At 37.7% G+C, this 23,716-nt stretch overlaps 1 protein-coding gene across 15 annotated transcripts in view; it reads right to left on the minus strand.

Moving 5' to 3' along the window:
• The window catches only part of CSPP1 (centrosome and spindle pole associated protein 1), a 154,401-nt gene that overhangs the window by 9,568 nt on the left and 121,117 nt on the right, over positions 1-23,716 (minus strand). For 14 of the 15 annotated variants that reach the window (XR_007458598.1, XM_049633645.1, XM_049633654.1 and 11 more), the window contains 8 exons: positions 20,720-20,869; positions 20,173-20,319; positions 17,166-17,270; positions 15,173-15,239; positions 14,469-14,586; positions 9,791-9,930; positions 6,148-6,288; positions 3,563-3,609 (listed from right to left, as the gene is read on the minus strand). Coding sequence is in view for 14 of the 15 variants with exons in the window: in XM_049633645.1 (XP_049489602.1) it covers positions 3,563-3,609; positions 6,148-6,288; positions 9,791-9,930; positions 14,469-14,586; positions 15,173-15,239; positions 17,166-17,270; positions 20,173-20,319; positions 20,720-20,869 (915 nt within the window). In the remaining variant the exon portion in view is untranslated. The remainder of the gene's footprint in view (positions 1-3,562; positions 3,610-6,147; positions 6,289-9,790; positions 9,931-14,468; positions 14,587-15,172; positions 15,240-17,165; positions 17,271-20,172; positions 20,320-20,719; positions 20,870-23,716) is intronic. The other variant, XM_049633656.1, reaches the window with a different exon arrangement.

Consider the following 23,716-nt stretch of genomic DNA (forward strand, 5'->3'; position numbering starts at 1 on the left):
ATAGCACAGATGTAGAGAGAACAGAAGAGTAGGAAACAAAATAACACTATGACTGGGCTTGTAATGAGCTCTCAAATAAGGGATTAACAGATTTACATACAGAGAATAGTATCACCTTAGATGCTAGAAGGAGCCTAAAGTCACCTGACACCACCTCCCCACCAGATTTTTAGGATGTGCTAGAATGCACCACCAAAGAGCTATTATCCATTAATTTCTAAATACATTCCACTGATACACAGCATTGATTATCACAAAGTTCTTCTCTTTCACTCAATTCTTCCATATACTGCATTTAACTTTCCTTTTTAACACCTATTGATTCTGCTTTTACTTTTTAGCATGAAAATAACAGCATCTAATATTTACCAAATGGTCTGGAGCAGGTGTCCCTAGCATGGCATACTTATCGCCACACCTCTCTGTTCTTCATCACAGTCCTTCACATAACTGAAAAGTGATCCAAGTCCACCCAAGCTCTATCTTCTCCATGACAACCTGCCCCACTTTCATTTGTGTTTCCTATATAATCCAGTTTCTAGGAAGATGAGGAGCCCAAAATTTATTAGCTTTTTGGTAACAGCCATGATAAACTGTTGGCTTATGCTAAGTTTCTACTCAGCAAAATACAGTGTTACTAATCCAGGGTTTTTTAAATTTTTTTTTAAATTTAATTCTGAGAGAGAGAGCATGAGCGGGAAGGAGCAGAGAGAGGGGGAGACACAGAATCCAAAGCAGGCTCTGGGCTCTGAGCTAGCAGCACAGAGCCTGACGTGGGGCTCAAACTCACAGATTGCAAGTTCATGATCTGAGCTGAAGTCAGCCGCTTAACTGACTGAGCCACCCAGGTGCCCCACTAATCCAGGATTTTAATCAAAATCCCAGCTGTTAAATTTCGATATCTTTTCACTGAGAAATGTGGCTGCCACACACAGAGAAACCTACTGACCTACAGAATCTTCAGGAATAGGTGTGGTACAGGGACAAAGGAGCTCTTGAGACCACCTTGGTTTCAGATCTGGGCTTTGCAGCTTACTGACTGCGTGGCCATGTGCTAGCAGTTTCCTCATATGTTAAATAGGGATAAGCACACCTTGTTGTGAACTTTAGAGAAATAAATGTCAAGTATCTGGCACAGGTGAGCAGTGGTCACGCTGTAAATGGTAGCTATTAGCAACATCATTATCAGTTCAAAACTAAGTACCAACAGCTACCAACTGGTAACCCTGGGCTACTAAAACAGCCTACCTGAGCCTTATCTTTATAATCTGAAAATGGGGGCAATACTGTTTCTGCCATTCATGTGTGTGAAGATTAAATTTCTTTCCAACCCCAATCTTTTCCCCTGAACTTATCTGTCTGCTACTTGCCAGTTCCGACTGTTTGTCTAATAGGCATCTCAAAACTTACCATGTCTAAAACTAAGTTCGTAAATCTCTCCCCCCACAAATGTGTTTCTTCTGCCTTCCTACTGCTATAAAGGTCAACTCCCAACCAGAACCCTTGACTCCACCTTTGATTCCCCATACTCTAGAACCAATATGTCAAAATCCTTTCAGGTCTCCTTTCAAAATAAATCCAAACACTTCTGGGGTGCCTGGATGGCTCAGTTGGTTAAGTGTCCAACTCTTAATTTCAGCTCAGGTCATGATCTCACGGTTTGTAAGCTGGAACCCCGCGTCAGCCTCTGCACTAACAGCAAGGAGACTGCTTAGGATTCTCTCTCTCTCCCTCTCTGCTCCTCCTCTGCATGCATGCGCGCTCTCTCTCTCTCTCTCTCTCTCTCTCTCTCTCTCTAAATAAACATACATACATACATAAATTTGGCCACTTCTGACCACTGCCACTACTCCTACCCCAGGCTAAATCACTTAGATTATAGCAGTAGCCATGTGTCACTACTCTGCTCTAAAACTCTGGAAGCTTCTCAACATGTGCACAATGTAAAAGGCAAAACCCTGTGATGAGTTTGGAGGCTCTGCAGTCCAGCCCATCACCACTCTACCCACTCTGCTCATGGTTCTCCAGCCTCCCCAGCCTGGTCACTGCTTCCTGTATGCACCAAGCCTACTCTTGCCCAGGGCCACTGCCTAGAAGCTGCTTCCTCCAGATGTGTCCCCTGCTAATTCACACAGCCACTTCCTTGATGTCCTTATTTGAATATTACCTCCTCCATGAAGCCTTTCATGCCCACTGTATTTCACATTATAAACCCTCTTTTTAAATGTTTGAGAGAGACTAGAGAGAGAGAGAGACGAGAGAGAGAACGTGAGCAGGGGAGGGGCAGAGAGAGAGGGAGACACAGAATTTGAAGCAGACTCCAGCCTCCGAGCTGTCAGCACAGAGCCTGACGTGGAGCTTGAACTCATGAACCACGAGATCATGACCTGAGCCAAAGTTGGACACCTAACCGAGCCACCCAGGTGCCCCCCAACATTGTAAACTCTCTTACCCCAGGACACCCAGCACCCTTTCCAGGCTATTATTTTCTCCAGAGCCCCACAATCTAACATAATATATATTTATTTATTGTCTCTCCCTCTTAACAGAAAGCTAGCCCTCAGAGGGCAGGGATTTTTGTTCATTCCTATGCCCCCAGCACCTAGCACCGTCTATCTGCTCCACAGTAAGTATTCAATACATATTTGTTGCATGAAAGCAGCTCATCCCTTCTCTTAAGTGTTTACTTGAGAGAGACAATACATGTACACACATGCATGAGGGGCAGAGAGAGAGAGAGAGAGAGAGAGGGAGAGAGGGAGAGGGAGAGGGAGAGAGAGAGAGAGAGAGAGAGGGAGAAAGAGGATCCCAAGCAGGCTCCACACTGTCAGCACAGAGCCCAATGCAGGGCTTGATCTCAGGAACCTGAGCCACAATCCAGAGTCAGATGCTTAACAAACTGAGCTGCCCAGGGGCCCCTCATTCCTTCCCTTTATTCAGTCTCTGCACAGATTTCACCTCCTCACGATAAGAGTAACACCCTTACCTTGCTTTCTTTCTTAATAGACCTCACCAATATTTATATAATAAACTCCTACTTCCACTGCTGCTCATACTGACAGCAAACACGCTGCACTTATTATGGGCCAGGCTCTATGCTAAAGGCTTTTTTAATACATTATCTCACTTAATCCCCACAACAACCCAAACTATTTTTCATTTATTTAATCAACATTTATATAGAAATTACGTGACAGGCCTATCTCTAAGTGCCTTGCAAATAATAATTTACTTATAGCCACCCTCAGAGGTAATACTATCCTATTTTACAGATCAGGAAGCTAAGGCACAGAAAGATTAAATATCTTGCCTGAAGTCACACGATTAAAAACAGACCAACTTGAAGAGCCTAGATCCAATGCCACAATATACTTTGTATAACAATATATTTTCTATGTATTATACTAATATATCTCTACTACCCACTACATGGATGAGACAATATTTAATTTCTTTCTTAATTCAATATTCAAAACTGGATTACTCACCATATTTCTAAAAATTTTTTATCCCCCAAAAACTAACCTGAAAAATTGTGGTAAAAAAATAAGTGGTTTCTTACCATTCTGTGGTCCCGTACTTTAGCACTTGGGATAGCATCCAAGTCAACTACAGTTAATGGAGAAAAAAGTTAGAAAACATTTTTTTTTTTCAACGTTTTTTATTTATTTTTGGGACAGAGAGAGACAGAGCATGAACGGGGGAGGGGCAGAGAGAGAGGGAGACACAGAATCGGAAACAGGCTCCAGGCTCCGAGCCATCAGCCCAGAGCCTGACGCGGGGCTCGAACTCACGGACCGCGAGATTGTGACCTGGCTGAAGTCGGACACTTAACCGACTGCGCCACCCAGGCGCCCCAAGAAAACATTTTAAAATAAAAATTTTTAGGGGCACCTGGGTGGCTCAGTTAGTTGAGCATCTGACTTGAGCTCAGGTCATTATCTCACATCTTGGCATGAGTTCGGGCCCTGCGTCAGACTCTGTGCTGACAGCTCGGAGCCTGGAGCCTGCTTCAGATTCTGTCTCTCTCTGCCCTTCCCCAGCTAGCATGCTCTCTCTCTCTCTCAAAAATACATGAACATTAAAAACAGATTTTCTAAAATAAAATTTAAAAAAAAATTTTAGAATATCTTTTGTAACTAGCTAGTGCTCTATTAGAAATTCTTTTTCAACTATCACATTTTACAATTATGTTAAGATATTACTTATTAATAAATATAACTAAGCATCCATTTTAATTGAATAAAATTCTTCCATTCACATTAATGAATAGAAACTGTAAAATCACTGTGAACTTGAAACTGATGCCTACAGAAAGAGAAAATAATGCAGAATTCTTCACCATCTTCTTCCATACTTCCACAATCTGTGTAGAAATCTGCTGAGTGGAGTTAAACACAGGCCCCTCACATGAACTGAAGGAGGCTAGTTCAGCTCTAGGTTTCTGGTTCCAGGGGCAAATATTCTGGATCATGTATACCAAAGGTCCCTCTTTGATCTGACCAGTGTTCCTATGTGTTCCTCTGAATAGTGCATTTTGTCCTTTAGAACCTGCCATTGGGAATAAATACTCTACCAATGAATGACAGCCTGTATTCCTTCTTAGAATTTTTTTTTTAATATTTATTTTGAGAAAGAGAGGGAGAGAGCAGAGTAGGGGCAGAGAAAGAGAGAGGGAGAAAGAGAGATTACCAAGCAGGCCCCATGCTATCAGTACGGAGCCCGGCACAGGGCTTGCCCTCACAAACCATGAGATCATGACCTGAGCCGAAAATCCAAGAATCAGATACTTAACCAACTGAGCCACCCAGGCTCTTAGAATATTTTATACCATGTTTGTGACTGTTTTATAGTTAAACCATATTTTTATGAATTAAGTCATCATACTGTTTGTTGGAAGGTGGCAGATGTTGCTATGGATACCCACAGTGCAAAAACACATCTGAATCTACCTGGGGACTATTTTTGGGTTAATCAGCCTAATTTGCCAAGATCACACCAGATCAGATCATCAGCTGGAATTCCTAAGGGAAAATTCCACCAAAATGCTTGTAAAGGTTGAACAACGTATTTGCTTTTCTCTTCTCTGATGGCATGCCTAGTATTTATCATAGCATTTGGGTTACTCTGCCGTCAGAGGGTGATCTATGAGACCATTGTGAAAAATTCTGTACAAGATAGAGGAAAGACTTTCCCTATATCAATCTTTATCAAAGTCTTGACCTGGGCCTAAAGTGGTATACCCCTTACTCCTGTGATACTGTCTCATGGTCAAAAAAACGTTCCTCAGATCCTGCAGGCCAGATCAACCTGCCAAGTTAGGGTCTTAAATTTTCCTAAAAGTAACTGGTAGGACCATGTCTTCTCATTCTTGTTACCAGACAATAGCGTTTGTACAACTCATTTTCTATGGCCACTCTCAGTGGCCTGAAGGCTAGCAAAGCTGGTGAAATATGTGTGAGGGTCACTGGATCAACAGGGAGCACAAATACTGAGGCAGCTGCTCCACTCTGCTACCAGATGCTCCCCCACCCCTAGTTCCACACTCCCAAGGGACCCTAGATTTCTCTTTTGCAGCATTCATCACACTTAATGCTTATTTAGCAGCTAATGTCTCCCCCGAAGTATAAGCTCCTAGAGAGCAGTAGCATTATTTCCTTCATCACCACATCCCCTGGATATGCGTATTTGTGCTCACGGTAGTCACTTAGTAAGTATCTGCTGACTGGCTGATTATACAAAAAAATGTTCACAGCCCAGTCTGGTACTGTACAAACTTTATGTCGTATCAAAACCTGGCAGACACGCATGATAAAGAAATGCCCCAGCATTCCTTCCCTTGGTTCCTACCTACTTCTTGCTGCAGATGTCACCTGACCTAGCCAAGGTGCTCAATCTTCCTCATTACAGTGAATGCCTGGGCCCTTCTCATACATGGATAACATACCTCAGCCACACCAATCAGAGCCCTCCCTGGGACCTGTATTTTTCTGGGACTATATGCCACAAGAGCCATGTGAGCATAAAGCCACCAGTGCAGGGAAATTGCCTGGAACTGAAATCAATACCAGAGAGAGAAAAAAGCCAATAACAACAACAAAAAGCAACTCACTGATACTATTTGAGATAGTAATGACTATTTCTTACCTTCAGCACCTTCCTGCATCTTTATTCTATTCAGTTTCTTCTGCTGTTCTCTTAGCAGGGCTTGCTGCTGAATCTCTAAGGTGTGGTGATCTCTTGGAGGATCCGGGTACATAAATTTCAGATCAATTCGTGTTTCTGAATCTAGTACAAAAATATACAGCTAAGTTCAATCTTGTTTCCAAATGAAATTTTATTAAACTTCACTATAAACATATGAATAACCTAATTTCAAAATCAAAGAATATAAATAATAAAATATCACTAATTATCATAAAACTAAAGAACATGAAATTAATTTTCTTTAAATAGATGCCCTTTCACAAACTTACCAACATTATAAGGAAACCCTCACCAGAACAAGCACTAACTTATTAGGCATTCTCCTACCATCCCACTCCCGAAGATACCCCCCACCCCAAACACATAGCTAGGCAACTATGTCCAAGCAGTCAGTCATATGGCTATAACTCAGGCAGCCATGAAACACTGTAATCACAGCCAATCCCTAAAATATACTGAAAAAATGAAAATATAATGTTACTGGCCAATTAAAATTTTAACCCTTGCAAGTATCATGCAAAAAGCAAGACAAATGTAGACTGGCTGGAACTTTAGGAGAGAGATGTCATTAGTGGAGGAAATGACAGTCTAAGAATTCACCTATGCCACAATTCAAGAATATTAATTGATCAGAATGAAAATGTTAAACCTTAATTTTTAAACGTTGAGAACAAAAATATACTACATACATTAAAAAGCCCTGAAACTATTATTCCCTTTGATCTACTAATTACACTTCTGGGATAGAATTTAAAGAATTGATCCTAAATATATAAAAAGCTTTATGATCAGAAGTTACCAAAATTATCAAAATAATGTAATAGTATAACATAATAAAAAATGGGAACTATGTTGAATACCTAAGAATTAGAAAATGATTAAGGACAAAGTTAACAGAAGAGACTGGACACATGAACTTGGATTGGATAGACCCTGACTTTGCCACTTTCAGACTCTGTTTCCTCTCTGTAAAAACAAGAGATATCAACAACTGAGTCACATGATGAACAAGGACTCAATGTGGAAATAACATAGGGAAAATGAGTGGCTCAATTTGTGGTGTAAACCTTTTTTGTTCTCATGATCTCATGATCTTTGAGGACCCCTAAGAGCTTTTATCTAAGTCTCTCACATACACAAACTTTATTAGAAATTAAACTAAAAAAAAAAAAATTTAAAAATGAGAACACACAAACACACTGTAGTATTAGCATCAGAGCAATGAAGTTATCAGATGCTGTGTAACCTCCAGAAAACCTGTATACACACGTGAGAATAAAAATAAAGACAAATAATGTCTTAATTTATAATAAAAAGGTTTTTTTTAATGTTTATTTATATTTGAGAGAGAGAGAGAGAGAGAGAGAGAGAGCGCACAAGTGGCGGAGGGGCAGAGAGAGGGAGACAGAATCTGAAGCAGGTTCCAGGCTCCGAGCTGTCAGCACAGAGCTCAACACAAGGCTTGAATTCATGAGCCGTGAGATCATGACCTGAACCGAAGTTGGACACTTAACCAACTGAGCCACCCATGTGCCCTGAATAAAAACAGTTTTGACCTCACAGATCCCCTGACCTAATTCTTTAGATGCACTGGCTTGTTTTTTTCCAAACATTTATTTATTTTTGAGAGACAGAGAGAGAGCACAAGCAGGTGGAGGGGCAGAAAGAGAGGGGGACACAGAATTTGAAGCAGGCTCCAGACTCTGAGCTGTCAGCACAGAGCTTGATGCAGGGCTTGAACTCACCAACCGTGAGATCATGACCTGAGCCTAAGTAAGACACTTAACTGACTGAAACACCCAAGCACACCAATAATTTTTTTTAATGTTTATTTTTGAGAGAGAGAGAGCTTACCTACATGCAAGCAGAGGAGGGGCAGAAAGAGAGGGAGACACAGAATCCAAAGCAGGTTCTGTGCTGGTGCTCTAACCCATGAACCGTGAGATCATGACCTGAGCAAAAGTTGGATACTCCACTGACAGGCACCAAGGTGCCCCAAGACCCACTGGGCTTAATACAATTCCTGCATACAGTAAATTGTCAACAATAATAGAATTAAAAAGCTACAGTATATGTAAATGATGACACTTGTAAGTATAAATGAAAAACAAAAGGAAAAATTAACACTAAGATCTTATTTTTACCCTTTTTGCTTTAATTAGGCTCAGAAAGAAGACTTGAAATAAGAATGGTGTTTATATTTAGGTGGTTTGAGTAAGGTGATTTTTCCCTCTTTCTTTATCTGTATTTTCAAAACTCTCAATAATAGCTCTTACTCTTAAAAGTAAAATGAAGACCCTCTCTCTCTGCCCCTCCCCCACTCATGCTCGCTTGCTCTCTCTCTCTCACAAATAAACAAACATTTACATGGGGCGCCTGGATGGCGCAGTCGGTTAAGTGTCCGACTTCAGCCAGGTCACGATCTCGCGGTCCGTGAGTTCGAGCCCCGCGTCAGGCCCTGGGCTGATGGCTCGGAGCCTGGAGCCTGTTTCCGATTCTGTGTCTCCCTCTCTCTCTGCCCCTCCCCCGTTCATGCTCTGTCTCTCTCTGTCCCAAAAATAAATTATTTATTTTTGAAAAAAAAAAAAAACGTTGAAAAAAGAAAAAAAAAAAACAAACATTTACAAAAAAGTAAAAAGAAGAAAAGTTAAATTCTGGTATAGATCATATGATCACACATCCATCTCTGCCCCCTTGACTCCAATACCTGCTCTATTAAATGGTCCAAAAGGAAAGTCACATATAACACACATTTTGGCTCCTCTACACATTTTCCATCTCCCAGGCCACTGTGTATCTTGGCAATCTATTTCCCTACTAAGCTTTCTCTCCTCCTTCTAAGTGCTTTATCAAATCTTCTCTACTTTCTTTCTTCAAAAATCCTCTATTTGCTCCTGCCTCCTCAGGGACCCTGCTCTCATCATTCTCTCTCTCTTCTGTATCTCACACCTCTTCCCCAGTGAGAGCCCTTCATATTAGCATCCTAACAAGTTCCCCAGACCTGGACCCTTTGCTCCTCCCCTTCCTGGCCAAACTTCCTCCAAGGGTTGCCTTCAACACTTTGCCTCCTAGTCAATCCTCATTGCAAAGTTAATTGGTTTCTGATGCCATAATTTCACCAAAAAAGATCTAATTGAGGTCACCAGTGACATCTCATCCAACTGACACTTTGCAATATTCATCTTACATGATCCCTTCTCCTTGACACACTCTTCCCTTAGCTTTCAGGATACCACATTCTCCTGCTTTTCCTCCAGTCACTCTGGCTGTTCCTTCCCAGTTTCTTTCCTCAGCTCATCTTGCTCTGTCCACCTTTCATTAATGACACTCTTCTCATTCTACCTGATTGAATCCACTCCTGACAGGCTTTAACAGCTCTATGCTCTTCAAAAGAAAAGAGATACACTAAAGCTTCGTTCGGATACTGAAGAACTAGAGTATACGGAAGTTTACTCATCATCTTACTCATCATCGTTTAAAACATGTATTATAAATGAAACTACTTTAGAAAAAGGATACAAATAAATACTTGAATATGGGTAGAACACAGGCTGTGTCTTTAAAACAGCAGCATTCTACTCACCTCTGTCTTTCAACTCATTGAAGTCATGAATATTCTGAAAAGTAGTAGCATCTAAGCCCTTAGGTGACTGTCTTCTGACAGGAGCTTGCAACCGATGTCTAGCCATGTCAAATATATCCATGGGATTCTTTTCTCTTTTCCTACAGATAAATGACAAATTTTGATAAATGTGTTTTAAGGAAAAGAAAATTAGAGTTCACATTTAACTCCCTGTTCAAGAAATGTGGCATCTGACATCACAATATATTATAAAAATTTAATATCTGCTTTTTCAAGCTCTTGTATTAAAAAATACAGTAAAGGTTACTATAATCTTTCAAGATATTCCAATGCAAAGTACCTTATTAGAAGAGTAAAATGACTTAGCTTTACCTTACAATGTTCCACACAGTAGAGAGGTCACAGCCGTTAAGGTCAGCAAGACCAAGATTCAAAGACCAGCTCTGCTATTTACTGGCAGTCTGACCCTGATTTTATCATCTGTAAGATGTAGATGATGTCTATTCCTTTTAATTAAGTGAAATTACACACTGTAATGTACCCAGCATTGTATCTGACACATATTAGGTAATTAAAAAATGTTATCTTCCCCTCAGCCTAAAATAAAAATTATACAGAGAAATGTGGTATTAATATGCTGCCCAATATAACGGGTACTACCCACAGTCTCCAACACTAATTTTACAGTGGGCTTTCAGGGAATTCAATACCTAATTAGTTAATTAATGCTCTAATCCCGTGGTACCTAGGAAGTTAACATAATAAGCAGGTGGCTTAGTAAGCGAGTTTCCTGCTAGGGCTTTGGGGAAGTGACTAAGAAGAGGACAGGGATGGGGGACAGTGTCTTTAGCCCTGAAAAGAAAAACCAGGTATCCCCTGCTGCTTCCCATAGCACCAGATAGGCCTATATTATTTAGTATTCTTTTTGAAAATGGAACTTTAATCTACAACTGTCAGAGACTTGGTCCCATTCCTGCCTTCATTTCTTTGTTCACTAAATCTTCCCTAAGCACCTAGATGGGAACAGCTTGGATCCCAACAGGCGATACCACCTCAGGGTGAGGATGAGGAGTCACTGGGGCCACAAAACTATCTTGTCAAGGCTGAGACAGACCTCTAAATAGTGAGCCACCCAGGGTGACAGGATTCATTAAAATGCAAAACAAATGGTAAAAAGGCTTACAGGAGGCCATTAAATTTGACTCCTATCTAGTTTCCATTAATGCTAAGAGTTAAATAAAATGCTAAGTTAGGAATTAGGTTGTTAAATCTTCTTTGCATGTGAGCTAGCTAATGTTTGTTTTGTGCCTAACATATAGTAAGAGCTCAATAATGTGAATTAACAAGAGATTCTTTTTGTGACAGTTTATAAAATCAGAATAAAGAATCAACTCTGGGATGTCTCTGACTACAATACATGTTAAAAATTATACCAAAGTAAATGTATTAAACAACTCTTGCTCAATGATGGCAATTCTAACATATATTCTCTAACTTAAGTTAGCACATAGAATTTACAAGGCAGTTTCAAATACATACATTTATTTATTCTTCACTAAAGTATCTTGGGGTAGAAATTATCATTACCATTTACAAATGAGAAAACTGAAGAGCTGCCTGGTTTCTCTTTCTTATATTGGTTTGCTAAAAGGGAGTACAGCATTCAACTTATGAATGAAAAAAAGAAAATAAATAAAATGCCAATAACCTATTATATTGAATTAAATATGCATGTCTGAATACAGAATGCTGCAATAGTTAAGACATTTATAACATCATGAAAGTAAATACAGAAAAACTATACCGACCTCTCAATTACTTAGAAGTAATTAATCTATTATAAAAGAAAATCACCACCTTGGGTTAATACATCATTATCTAGCCATTCTATATCACAAAACTTCCTCACTGTGTTTACTTCGCCAGAACATACTCAGAGGTTAAGATGCTATAAGGGCACCTGGGTGGCTCAGTGGGTTAAGCACCTGACTTCAGGTCATAATCTCAGTTTGTGAGTTCGAGTCTGATGTCAGGCTCTATGCTGACAGCTCAGAGCCTGGAGCCTGCTTCACATTCTGTATCTCCCTCTCTCTCTCTCTGCCCCTCCCCCACTCATGCACGCACGCTCTCTCTCGCTCTCTCTCTCTCACAAAAATAAACATTAAACAATTTAAAAATTTAAAAAAAGATGCTACGTAAAAATCCTACTACATACTGGATTAGAATCATGAATGTCATTATGAACTGAACAAATATACAAAGTGACAGACCCGGGAACAATGACAGATATATGCTAATATGACTTAGCACACATACATGTATTAAATTCTCTAGCTCTGTCCACTGTCCATCTGCCCAGAAGCAATGACACCCTGTAGCAGCAAGCACAACCAGCATTCAGAGCTTGGTTTCTAAATACCATTCTCCAAGAGGAATCATGGCTCCCTGGAGAAATGGCTGATTTTAGGGCTGAGGTAGGGGAAGTACAAGAGGATCCTGGAGTGTCTTATAATACCAGAAAGTAAAGAAGTGCCCACAAAAAATGGAAAATGGATTATAACTCAAAGTACAAAATAAATATACAGGAAACAAAAGTGATATAAATAAATGATTGAATAAAGGGAAGAGAAGGGACAAATCTTTCCTACAGTTTTTATTTTTTATTTTAAATTTTATTATTTTACCATTTACAATTCTGAATAATATATATAGATAACCCACCCCCTCTCCAGGAGATGGAGCTTAATCCCACCTCCTACCTATTCTTGCAAGTGTGCCAGATTTACTGATTTGTGTCCTAAGAATACTAACTGCAGCAGAGAAACTTGGCAAATTCTACTTTAACCAAATGATAAAGGTTCCCATCCCCAGGGATATCAAGTAGATGCCATGTACCCCCATGATGCGATGCAATGTGATGTGATGAGAAGACCACCTGCCCTGTGCTATTCTTTCCAAAAACCCTTAACACCAGTCTAATCATGAATAAATAAACTTCAGACAAACCCAGATTAAGTGACATTCTACAGGATTCCAGAACTCAATAACCCTCTAGACTGTTAGTCATGAAAACAAGAATGAGAAATTGTTTCAGACCAGAGGGGATTAGGAGACATGACAACTAAATGTAATGTGGTACTGTATATATTGATTACATCCTGGAATAGAAAGAGAACATTAATGGAAAAACTAGAGAAATCCAAAAAGTCTGGGACATAGTAGTAATGTTCCAATATCAGCTTTTAGTGACAGTCATACTCTAGTATGATGTTAACAATTGGGAAAACTCTAGTAAGATGTTAACAATTAGGAAAACTGAGGGGCATATGGGAATTATGTACTATGTTTGCAACTTTTCTTTAAAATTATGCCAAAATAAATAATTTTTTTAAAAATAAACACCCTTTAATAAAATTGTGGCAGTTACCCACTATATTGACTTTACTTCCTACTAATAGACTACAATCTGCAGTTTGAAGAATACTGCTTTAAAAAATATAGGAGTCCTTTTGGCAAAAATTATCAGAAATATTTGGTAGTAAGTTACTTGGCTAGAAAATATTTTAAAAAATACATTTTTAATGCAAAATGCAAAAAATAGCTTTAAAATGATTATTCCAACTCTGAAGTCTTCAATTCCTATATCATTTTCCCCTAAAGGACTAAATTTCTGTGCCTGATTTTGTAGAAGACTAAGAAAGGGAAAGTAAAGAGATTGTTTTCTTAATTGCCTAGTTTATGTCTTCTTCTGGTCTTGTTTCAACTACCTCTTTTCTAATGTAGACTTCCCTACCACTTAAATCAGTTTTTACAAAGCAACTTCTGCACCCATTTGCCTTGTGTACATAAGGTCAAAAAAATGAGTCAATTATTTTTCATTCATGGATTTATGTGGTGAGACAAACAATCCATTCTAAGATAGAGCTGGAAGAATGGTGTAATCCCAAAACTTAAATTTCACTAAATCTAATCCTATTAAACATTTCAAGGTTAGGGCTATTATTTCTGGTTTTCCTTCAAGAAGGAACTACTTCTTTCTAACTCCCCCATCCCAGTATCTCTGTCAACACAACCACCACCATCATCACTGCCATAAATATATTATTGGCAGAAGGGAAAGACAGTTAAAACATTCAATTTAAATGTTTTATATTAGGTTAAGTATTCATTAAATATCCCATACTTTCACAATGAATGGGTTCAACAGGTGTGGATAAATGTTTTATGAAGGCAATGTAATCTACATAAAATTCAAGAATGTGAATCTAAAAGCATACTGGTTAAAGAAAGAGCTATTTTGCCCCCACCAAAAAAAAAAAAAAGAAGAAGAAGAAGGAAAGAAAAAGAAAACCTACCACACACTATAAATACAGGCTCAATAAATCATATATTACTTTGGATTAGTTGTACTGAGTGCTTCCACTAAGATATAACTGTTTAGCTAGATTTCTTTTGAGGGAAAAGGCTATTTCAGTCATATAATTTCACCAACACTCTGTTAAAAACTTTTCTCAAGCATGCATACCATTCATTCTAATAAATGTGACTTTACAATAAAGATTAATTAATCCTGTTCCAAAACTGTAGAATTACTGGATAGGTTCTGATTTTAAATGTACGATTCCTTTTCCTGAACACAAAAGATATTAACAAATAAAAAACACAATTCAAAACTTACCTTATATGAATTTCATCATCACTATCCATATGTAGCAACCGCCCTTGTAGACGCCGCTCTTCACTACGAAGCTGTTTCCTCATTTCTGATAACTCCATTATTACATTTTTTTTCTCCTCTGAAAATTCACAAAAAGTAAAAAATAAGACAGGTGTAAGAACAGAAGATTAAGCATTTAATATAACCTGACATCACAAAATGCTCAGAGAGACAGTTTTATGAAAAGTTAATTTTTATGTTTTTTATATATACACAGATCACATTCATGAACACCAGTAAGGCCCCACACACATTTCTAATAATACAGGAATTTCAAAAGTCAAGAAATATTCTTGGGGTGGGGAAAGTGCAACTATGAAGGGGCAGCACAAGAGCGTTCCTCTGAGGTGATGCCACAGTTCTACACCCTGACTGTATAGTAGTCACACAAGTTTTACATAATACAAATGCACAGAGTCACACAAAAATACAAACACACATAATTACTTCATGTTCAAACTGTGAGCCCTGATAGAGGTCTGTAGAACAGCAATGTTAATTTCCTGGCTATCGTACTATGTAAGATATTACCATGGAGGGAAGCTGCAGTAAGGGTACACAAGACCTCACTATACTCTTTGGCAACATTCTATGAGTGTATAATTATTTCAAAACAGAAGTTTAAGGGAAATATTCTAGATTACAGACTTCATAGTTAACTCTACCTTCTGCACGGAGCTGATTTCTCCTGGCAGGTACTGGAGGAGACTGTGCCCTGGACACGGAACTTTCCTGTTTAATAATCATAACAAAGACACACTCAGTATGTCTTCCCTACTCAGAAGCTTGAAAAGAATAATTTTTTTAAGTAACTATATGTAAAAAAACCCAGACTTCCCAGTATCCTATCTATACTCTTACCTACATGTATTTTTCTTATCACAATGGGACAGTCTTTGCTCCATCCAAAAGCAATCCCTTCACTGTCCTGTCTATCTAGTTAAGTGACTCTCACCTCCTCCCATCACTCTCTTGCCTCAGCCTATGCTTAAAAATCTTTTCCTTCTTGGGGCGCCTGGGCATCCGACTTCAGCTCAGGTCATAATCTCACAGTTTGTGGGTTTGAGCCCCATGTTGGATTCTGTGCCTCGCTCTCTCTCTCTGCCCCTCCCCCGCTCATGCTCAGTCTGTCAAAAATAAATAAACATTAAAAAAAATAAAAAATAAATCTTCCTTCTTAAAAAAATTCTTACCTCCTCCTTCATCACTATCTACTAGCCCTTCTCTACTTCCCTCCATAGCCCTCCCACTTTCAAGAAGAAGAGATGCAATGTGGGTATCTACTTCCTCATGCCCATTCACTCCTCACCATACAGCTACTGCCTTTGCTTCTATACCCCATTACTCCACTAACATAGCTCTCCCCAAAGTCACCAGTGATCCCCAAGTGACAGTTAATGGGTATTTTATGCCCTTATTTTACTTGCCCAGTAGCAACTGATATTGCCACGGTCGCTTTCTGTTTGCTTTCTCTGCTTCTTAAATATTTAATTCCCTAGTTTTCCATCCTCTATTCTTTGCTTTCCCCAAACTCATCCTAGACTACTGTACTAATCTAAGAAGCAAATGGTAATGGCTTCCAAAACTACAAAACCAGTCCAGAGCGCCTTCCTTAGCCCAACCTATTTTCAACCGACTACTCTATAAATCTCACAAGAAACTTGAAAGTCGTCACTGATACCTACCCCACATACACAGTTAGTAAATACCACTATTTGTGTCTCTTAAGTATGTCTTGAACTTGTCACCCATTGTCAGTTGTTAATGTCACTGCCTTTAAGTCCTCAAAGTCTCACAGCTGGACTTCTGCAAAACCATTTTAACTTGTTTCCAAGTTTAAGGTCTTGCTCAACCTCTAAAATACACTGATCTCCACACCACTGCCTAAGAGAACATTATGTAAGACATATATGGCCATTCTCCTACTTATGACATATATCATTCCCTTAAAGTAGTACATGCATTCCCATTTGTTATCTACTACAGACCTACTAAATCAGAGTCTCAGAGGGTGAGATTCAGGACAATGTTCTAACATCTTTGTCTACTCCAGTAATTAGCCTGTTTGTTATCCATGGGAATAAAGTCAAACCCCTTAGCACTCCATACAACATCCCACATACGTTCTGACAGATACTTCTGTTGCCATCTTGGTCAGGCATTATCAGGCCAGACCAAACTGCTGTATTCTCCATGTGTGCCATATGGCTTACACCTCCCTTCATGATTTTACACACACTAAAAGTCCCTCATGCTCCTCTTTATGGCAAATTCCTACTCCTTTTTCAAGAGTCAACTCAAAGGATCAACCCTTCTGGAACATCTTCCCTGCTCTCTTTTGATGGGAGCTCAGTATAAGGGACTTTATTAGCATAACTACAGCTAGCCAGATATTATATTATCAAAGAAAAGGCCTTCTTGAGGGACCTACACAAGAACCATTTGCTAAATTATAAACTGTCAAAAGAATTTAAAACTTAGGGCACCAAATATCAACTACAGGTGAAGCAACAAACAAATGTAAACATTATCTGTATTTCAGATCTGAAAAAATGTAACCTAGCTAAATATAATGACTAAAAAAAGAAAATCTCATTCAATTCCCCCCATCTAAAATAACTTAGCTAAGATTAACATATCAAAAGAAAAAGTATATACCTGAATAAAGGAACTTATAATGCTGTCAACTGAAGGAGGTCTTTGGAGTTTGCTTGCAATTTTGTTCTGAAGAGCAGGAACTACAGGAGAAGGCTGTCTCAAGCGCTGGGGGAGAAAATATACACACATTGACCAACATATGTATGTATATACACATACATGCACATGTGTGTGTGTGTGTGTGTACAAACACCCCTAATAGTTAGCAAGACCATTTAAGAAGTTCAGAATGCTATTGCTTTTATTTCATAAAACACTTTTTACCAAAAAAAGTCAGAAATTCAATTATGTAGATCAAAAACATCAGTTATGATAAACATAAATTGACTTAGATATTGTTATTAAAAGAACTCTCAGATTAGAATAAAAAAATTCAATAAACTTAAGCAACAGTAAAAACCAAGTATTAGCAAAACAACAAAAACAAAAACAAAAAGAACTAAAGTAAAAATTTGTCTTAGTAATAAAAAGAAATAGAACAACACAAAAAACAAAAACTCTTTTCTGGAAAATAATATAAATCAAACTCTAAAATCTAGATCCCTAGTCACCAAGAACATCTTGGATGAGGGAATTTTCCAGATCACAATAGCATTCTGTGTCTCCATAAGAAAATAAAACAGGGTTTTAGTTTACAACATAATAAAGCTAACAGTTGCCAACTTCACATTAAAATCAAAACACTAAAGACATAAAAACTCCCAACAAAATGCAATAATAATTATCTGGTTAAAAAAAAAACCACCCAGACCAGACCAGAGTATGTGTGTGGATATTAAGCTGTTCATGTTGCATGGTACAAAATCAAATATTACTTTCACTGGTGACTTTGATAAAATTAGAAATATATGAGAAAATCTTTTCTTTTAAAATCACTAGATGACCACGAGCAGAATCATACAGACAATATAAACCCTGTAAAGGACCACAGAGGATGAAGCAAGCAAAGCATACTACACATAATAAGAAAACAAGTAACTATCAAGGAGCAAAACAAACAAAAAATCAGAAATTCAATTAATATGATCAAATATATTGGGTATGATAAAAAGAGAGGGATATAGGGATCACTATTCCAAAGACTGTAACTCTGATTAGGATAAAAAAAGCAAATTAAAAAAAAAAAAAAAAACCTCACAAAACCAAATTCAAAAAACTAAATATATAAGCTAACTAAAAAATAAATGGTGACACAAAAGTAAAAACTGAGAGAAAAGACAAAAATATCTATCAGGCATACATGAATAAAAGAAAAATTATAGCTAACAAGGATAACTTCACAAATGAGAGCAAAATGCATTAAACAGAACAAAGCTGATTTAAAACTTAGGTACTTCAAAACTGAACTATAACAGTCATAAAACTGTACATTCCTATGGAAAGCATTTTCTCTTAAACATAGTAAGAAATTGGCAATTGTGAAAATTGTGGAAAACAACTATTTTTCATTCTTAAATAATCAATTTTACAAGAAAATATTCTCTGTGTTTTCCACTTGGTTTTGCTACAAGCCTCACATGGCTCTAAAAAATAAACGTTATTAATTTAAAAAATAAATGAATGACACTTGAATACTATTTTAAAAGGTGGAACAAATATATATCCAACTTTATATCCTATGAATGAAGGATATAACATTACTAGAACACTGAAAAGAAATAAAACAAACAAAAACATAGGTGTTACTTATAAATTCTCTTTTAAACAATATTTCAGTAGATTCTAATTGCAAACATTTATCTCTATCACCATAAAACCTGGGGTGAGAAATAAAACAGTGTATTTGAGACAATCAGAAATGGTTCATATTGTTTATAGTAGGTCACATACTGAATAGTGCACCAAACCACATCATAAATACACTAGAAGAGTCCACTGGTTAAAAGTAATCTTGCAAATGCTGTTTAGAAAAAACAATGTCTGTATAAATCTAAATTTGTGAAAACCATTTTCTTAAATTGGGGTAAACCTACAGAACATAGAGTTTTTTTCAACGTGTGGTCCACAGGCTGATATCCATCCAAGCCCTGTGAAATGCAGATTCCTGGACTAACCTCAGACTTATTACAATGTCAGATACTCTATAAATGAGACCTAAAGATGTATTTTTAACAAATCCTGTGATACTTATGCATATAAAATTTTAAATACAGCTTTGAAATATGAGCAAGGGTATAAACTAGAGCTTCATAGGGGCCAACTGGTTTCCTTGAGAGAAAACCTCTAATAACTTTAATCCATGCACCTAACTGTGAATATCCACCAATCTCAGATATGGACTTCAAACCAGTCCATTGTGAGCCACTGGGCTCTTTTTTAATTTCCAATCCATCAAGGATAAATACGTAAAACAGTAAAAATGAACTACTAGATACATGAAATTTTTTATTTTTATTTATTTTTAATTTTTTTTTAACATTTATTTCTTATTGAGAAACAGAGAGAGACAGCATGAGCAAGGGAGGGGCAGAGAGAGGAGGAGACACAGAATCCGAAGCAGACTCCAGGCTCTGAGCTGTCAGCACAGAGTCCGACACGGGGCTCGAACTCACATACTGTGAGATCATGACCTGAGCCTGAGTCAACCAGGCGCCCCATATACGTGAAAATTTTTAAAAAGACATTACACTATTCAAGTCCAACTTAATCAGATTCAACAGACATATGATTACTCTGACAAAGTGCTACAAAAGCTTCCTAACATCTACTCTCCATTTCTGTACTTACTCTTATCATGAATAGCTGGTTGGGTGCTGCTCCACTGACCATATGAACAAGATTAAGAATGACTAAGGTAAGTAACCCCCTTACATTCACTGGGGGAGCGGGGGGGAACAGCAGCAAAGCACAGGAAGTTCAGTGCACTGTACCCAAATGAAGTAGCAAGATGGAAGGGAGGAACAAAAGCATCTCCTCCACCATTTCCTGTTTGCTAACAGCTCCATGACTCTCACGGAGAAAGTGGGTTAAACTACAGGTTTAATTTACATTTTTGTCTGAAACTTACTTTTGTTTCCTCCCCAATTATATTTTCTCTTGCATAGTAGTGCTGAAGCTGAAGATTATGTTTTTCTTCCTCTTCTTTCTTCTTTCTTTCCACTTCTTTCCGTCTTTCTTCAGCTAACCGAATAAGCTCTTCATTTTTGAGCCTTTGCTTTAAAATAAAGAGAAAAATATAGACTCCATACATACATTCTATAGTCTATTCAAATATCTCTTATTTGTCTGAAATAAAGAGATAAAATTGAAGATATATTTCTATTAGAGGATATTCGGTGTTCTTTAACAAAAAGAAGCTATTTAACAATAAAGTATTAGGCATCTTTTATAACATCCTAGTCAACCTACACCAATTTTTGGATTTAAAAAGTCATCATTTATCTTTCTTCTTAAGTCTTTCACTTTAATAATAAAATAGTTTCCAATAAATGAATATTGATCTGATATTTTCTAAACGTACTCCAGAACTGTTCTCCTCTGTAATATCTTTCCAAGTCAGAAGAAATATTTTACTTTCAGGGTAAGGAGAAAACTAGAGTAGGAAAAAAATGCACCTCCTCCTCTTTCTCCCTCTTCTTTTCCTGTTCCTCTTCATACTCTTGCTGAATCCGTGCCCTCTGTTCTGCAAGCCGTTTTTCTTCTTTTTCTTCTGCGATCCTCAGTCTCTCTCGCTCTGCTTCTTCTCTTTGTTTCTTTTCCTCAATCTAAAGAATTAAATCTAGTTATTACATTGCAAAACTGCTGAAAGTTAGAGTACCATGTAATATTTTCTAGTATCCTATGAATTCAACACTCATAACACCCTCTTTTAAATTCCTGAAAATTTCAGTTTCCTATATTTTGCTAGGGAGGCCACATGATGTAATATTAAGAATTATGAGCAAACCTTCAGCTCCACCAAATATATACACACTGGGTGAACTTAAGATATTCTTATTTAGTTCTGTCATCTGGTAAAAAGAGTTATTAATATCTACTTCCCCAACGAGTGCTCAAAGAATTGAAGTGAAACAATGTATATATAAAAAATATAAAGTTCCTCCTGTTTAGAGGTACTCAGTAAGCAACTCATCATTATATTATTTTATAATGATTGTTACTATTATGTCTCAAAGTTCCTTGGCTTAATTACTATCCGGCAACAACAGTGTACTATTTTAGCATTTAACCATTCCTTATTCAAGAATCCTTTCCCCAGAATGCCCTTTCTTCTTTCCTATCTACTGGCAAATGGTAAGGAAAACAAGGATTTTAGCCACAAGGATTCATAATTAAGTTCCATCTTGAATGTCACCTGGGGCCTATAGTGCTAAGTACTCTGAAGAAATACTCTAAGGGAGAGTCTAAGACCTGAAAGGAAGAGAACCCTGAGATACAGTCTACATCCTCCATGAATGAGGTAGAGAACGGCAGCCTGGGTATTGGGTATTCATGACGCTGGTTTTAAGGTTATCAGTAGATTTTAGTTACTTTTTAGTATGACATGGTTATGACTATTCACATTATTTTCATTGTTCTTATCTACATTTCCTCTACCTTCAAGGCTGTTATACCTAGTGTTATCAATCTTTTGAGCTATAAGAACTATAATCTTTTCACATATCTCATGACTTCACATGCTAGGGCTTCTTCCAACACTTCTTTCAAACAACACTATTAAACATGCACAATCCTAATATTCAGTACTAATAGGGTACACATAATCACTTCTTCAAGCACAATAAACCTACATAAAATGTCATTTATGATCTATACAACAAAACCTCACATTTAACACTCAGTTCTCCCTTCTCCCTATTACACACACACACACACACACACACACACACACAAAATCAAAATCACAAGGTCACTTCTCCATTAATGGTCAGGGTCATAATCATAAATGGATCACACACCTAAGAAATCCACAGAAAATGCCATTCCAACAAAAATGCTACACAGTAGTTCAACAGAAAGAAGAAAGCTATCATCTAGGTCAGTGGTTTTCCAAATGTATAATACAAAAGTACGTCAAAGGTTCTGCAAATACTTTATCAAATTTGTTAATCATTGGGGCGCCTGGGTGGCTCAGTCGGTTAAGCCTCCGACTTCAGCTCAGGTCACGATCTCATGGTCCGTGAGTTTGAGCCCCGCATCGGGCTCTGGGCTGATGGCTCAGAGCCTGGAGCCTGCTTCCGATTCTGTGTCTCCCTCTCTCTCTGCCCCTCCCCCGTTCATGCTCTGTCTCTCTCTGTCTCAAAAATAAATAAACGTTAAAAAAAATAAAATAAAATAAAAAAATTTGTTAATCATTTCTAAAGCTATAATTAAAATTGACATGTAAACACTCATAAGTGTTATTTACCAAATTTTAACCATATGAAGATTTCTGCTGCATTAACTTTAACAGTGTACCTTTTTATGCATTCATGGAGCTAAGGGCTTATGTTGCCATTTTTGCACACAGATTTGAACATTTTATAACATTTCTTTTAACATTTAAGTTTGGGGATACTTCTTGTCTGACACTTTAGTGTTGACAGTAACAAGTACCATTTAGATATTTTAAAGTTAGATTTGGGGGGAAAGAGTTTCAAGAGGCTGCTAAAAAAATATGTAGGCCACCATTTGAGAGCAATCCATTCACAGGTGCACTGAAGGTTTACAGGGTGGGAGAACTGAAGGCTAAACTTACTCTAAAACTAATATAGTCAAAGCTTCCTCTATTCCTAGAGGAAAGACTTAGAGCTCTCTAGAAATGTAAGCACAATACATCCAGATATGATACTCAAAGCCAGGAGACCTGGGTTCTAGCCTCACAATTTTCAGGCTCTGCCATCATGGATGAGTCTCTTAGCCTACGTTTTAGCTGCATGTCATAAAACAAATAATAATACCTTCCTCAGAAAGTCTGAAGATTAATGAGACACTTATATGCAAAAGTACCTTATAAATAATAAAAGGCTATAAGATCAAGATTTTTTCCCCTGAATTCTACCCTAAACCATGCTAATACTTGGTAAGTATAATAGGAATTACATAATTCTGACTTGCTGTCATTATGGACAGTATACCACAGGGTAATTCAAGTTCAAAGGTGACTCTCACCCTCAATTAGCTGCTACCTGACTTGAGTGGCCAATACCACTGGGAATTCTGATGCCACTCTCCTACATTCAATAACTCTATTCATTTTGTCAATCCTTAGAAAGGTCTTTCCATCTATTTCCACTGTTGCCAGTGTAGTAGAATATCCCTGCTTCCAATCTTTTAAATCCTTCAATAATACACCCGTAAGAGCATATACATTATATTGCTGCATTATTGAAGAGTCCATGATAATTTGGATTAGAGAGATGACATGTTTGAGTAGAACTTAAGAATTTAAGAGGTTGGGATTAGACTGGATAGCCTTAGAAGTCATACTAAGGAATCTGGACATTTTCTGTAGAAAAGAAAAGCTACTACCAGATTTTGAATACCAAAAGAAGTAAGAAGTCATGTGAAAGGAAGACTATTCAGGCCACAGGATTAATCTGACACTGGGATATACATGTGGGTGGGAAGGG

The sequence above is a fragment of the Panthera uncia genome, chromosome F2 (genome assembly GCF_023721935.1).
Source record: "Panthera uncia isolate 11264 chromosome F2, Puncia_PCG_1.0, whole genome shotgun sequence".
Classification (NCBI taxonomy): domain Eukaryota; kingdom Metazoa; phylum Chordata; class Mammalia; order Carnivora; family Felidae; genus Panthera; species Panthera uncia.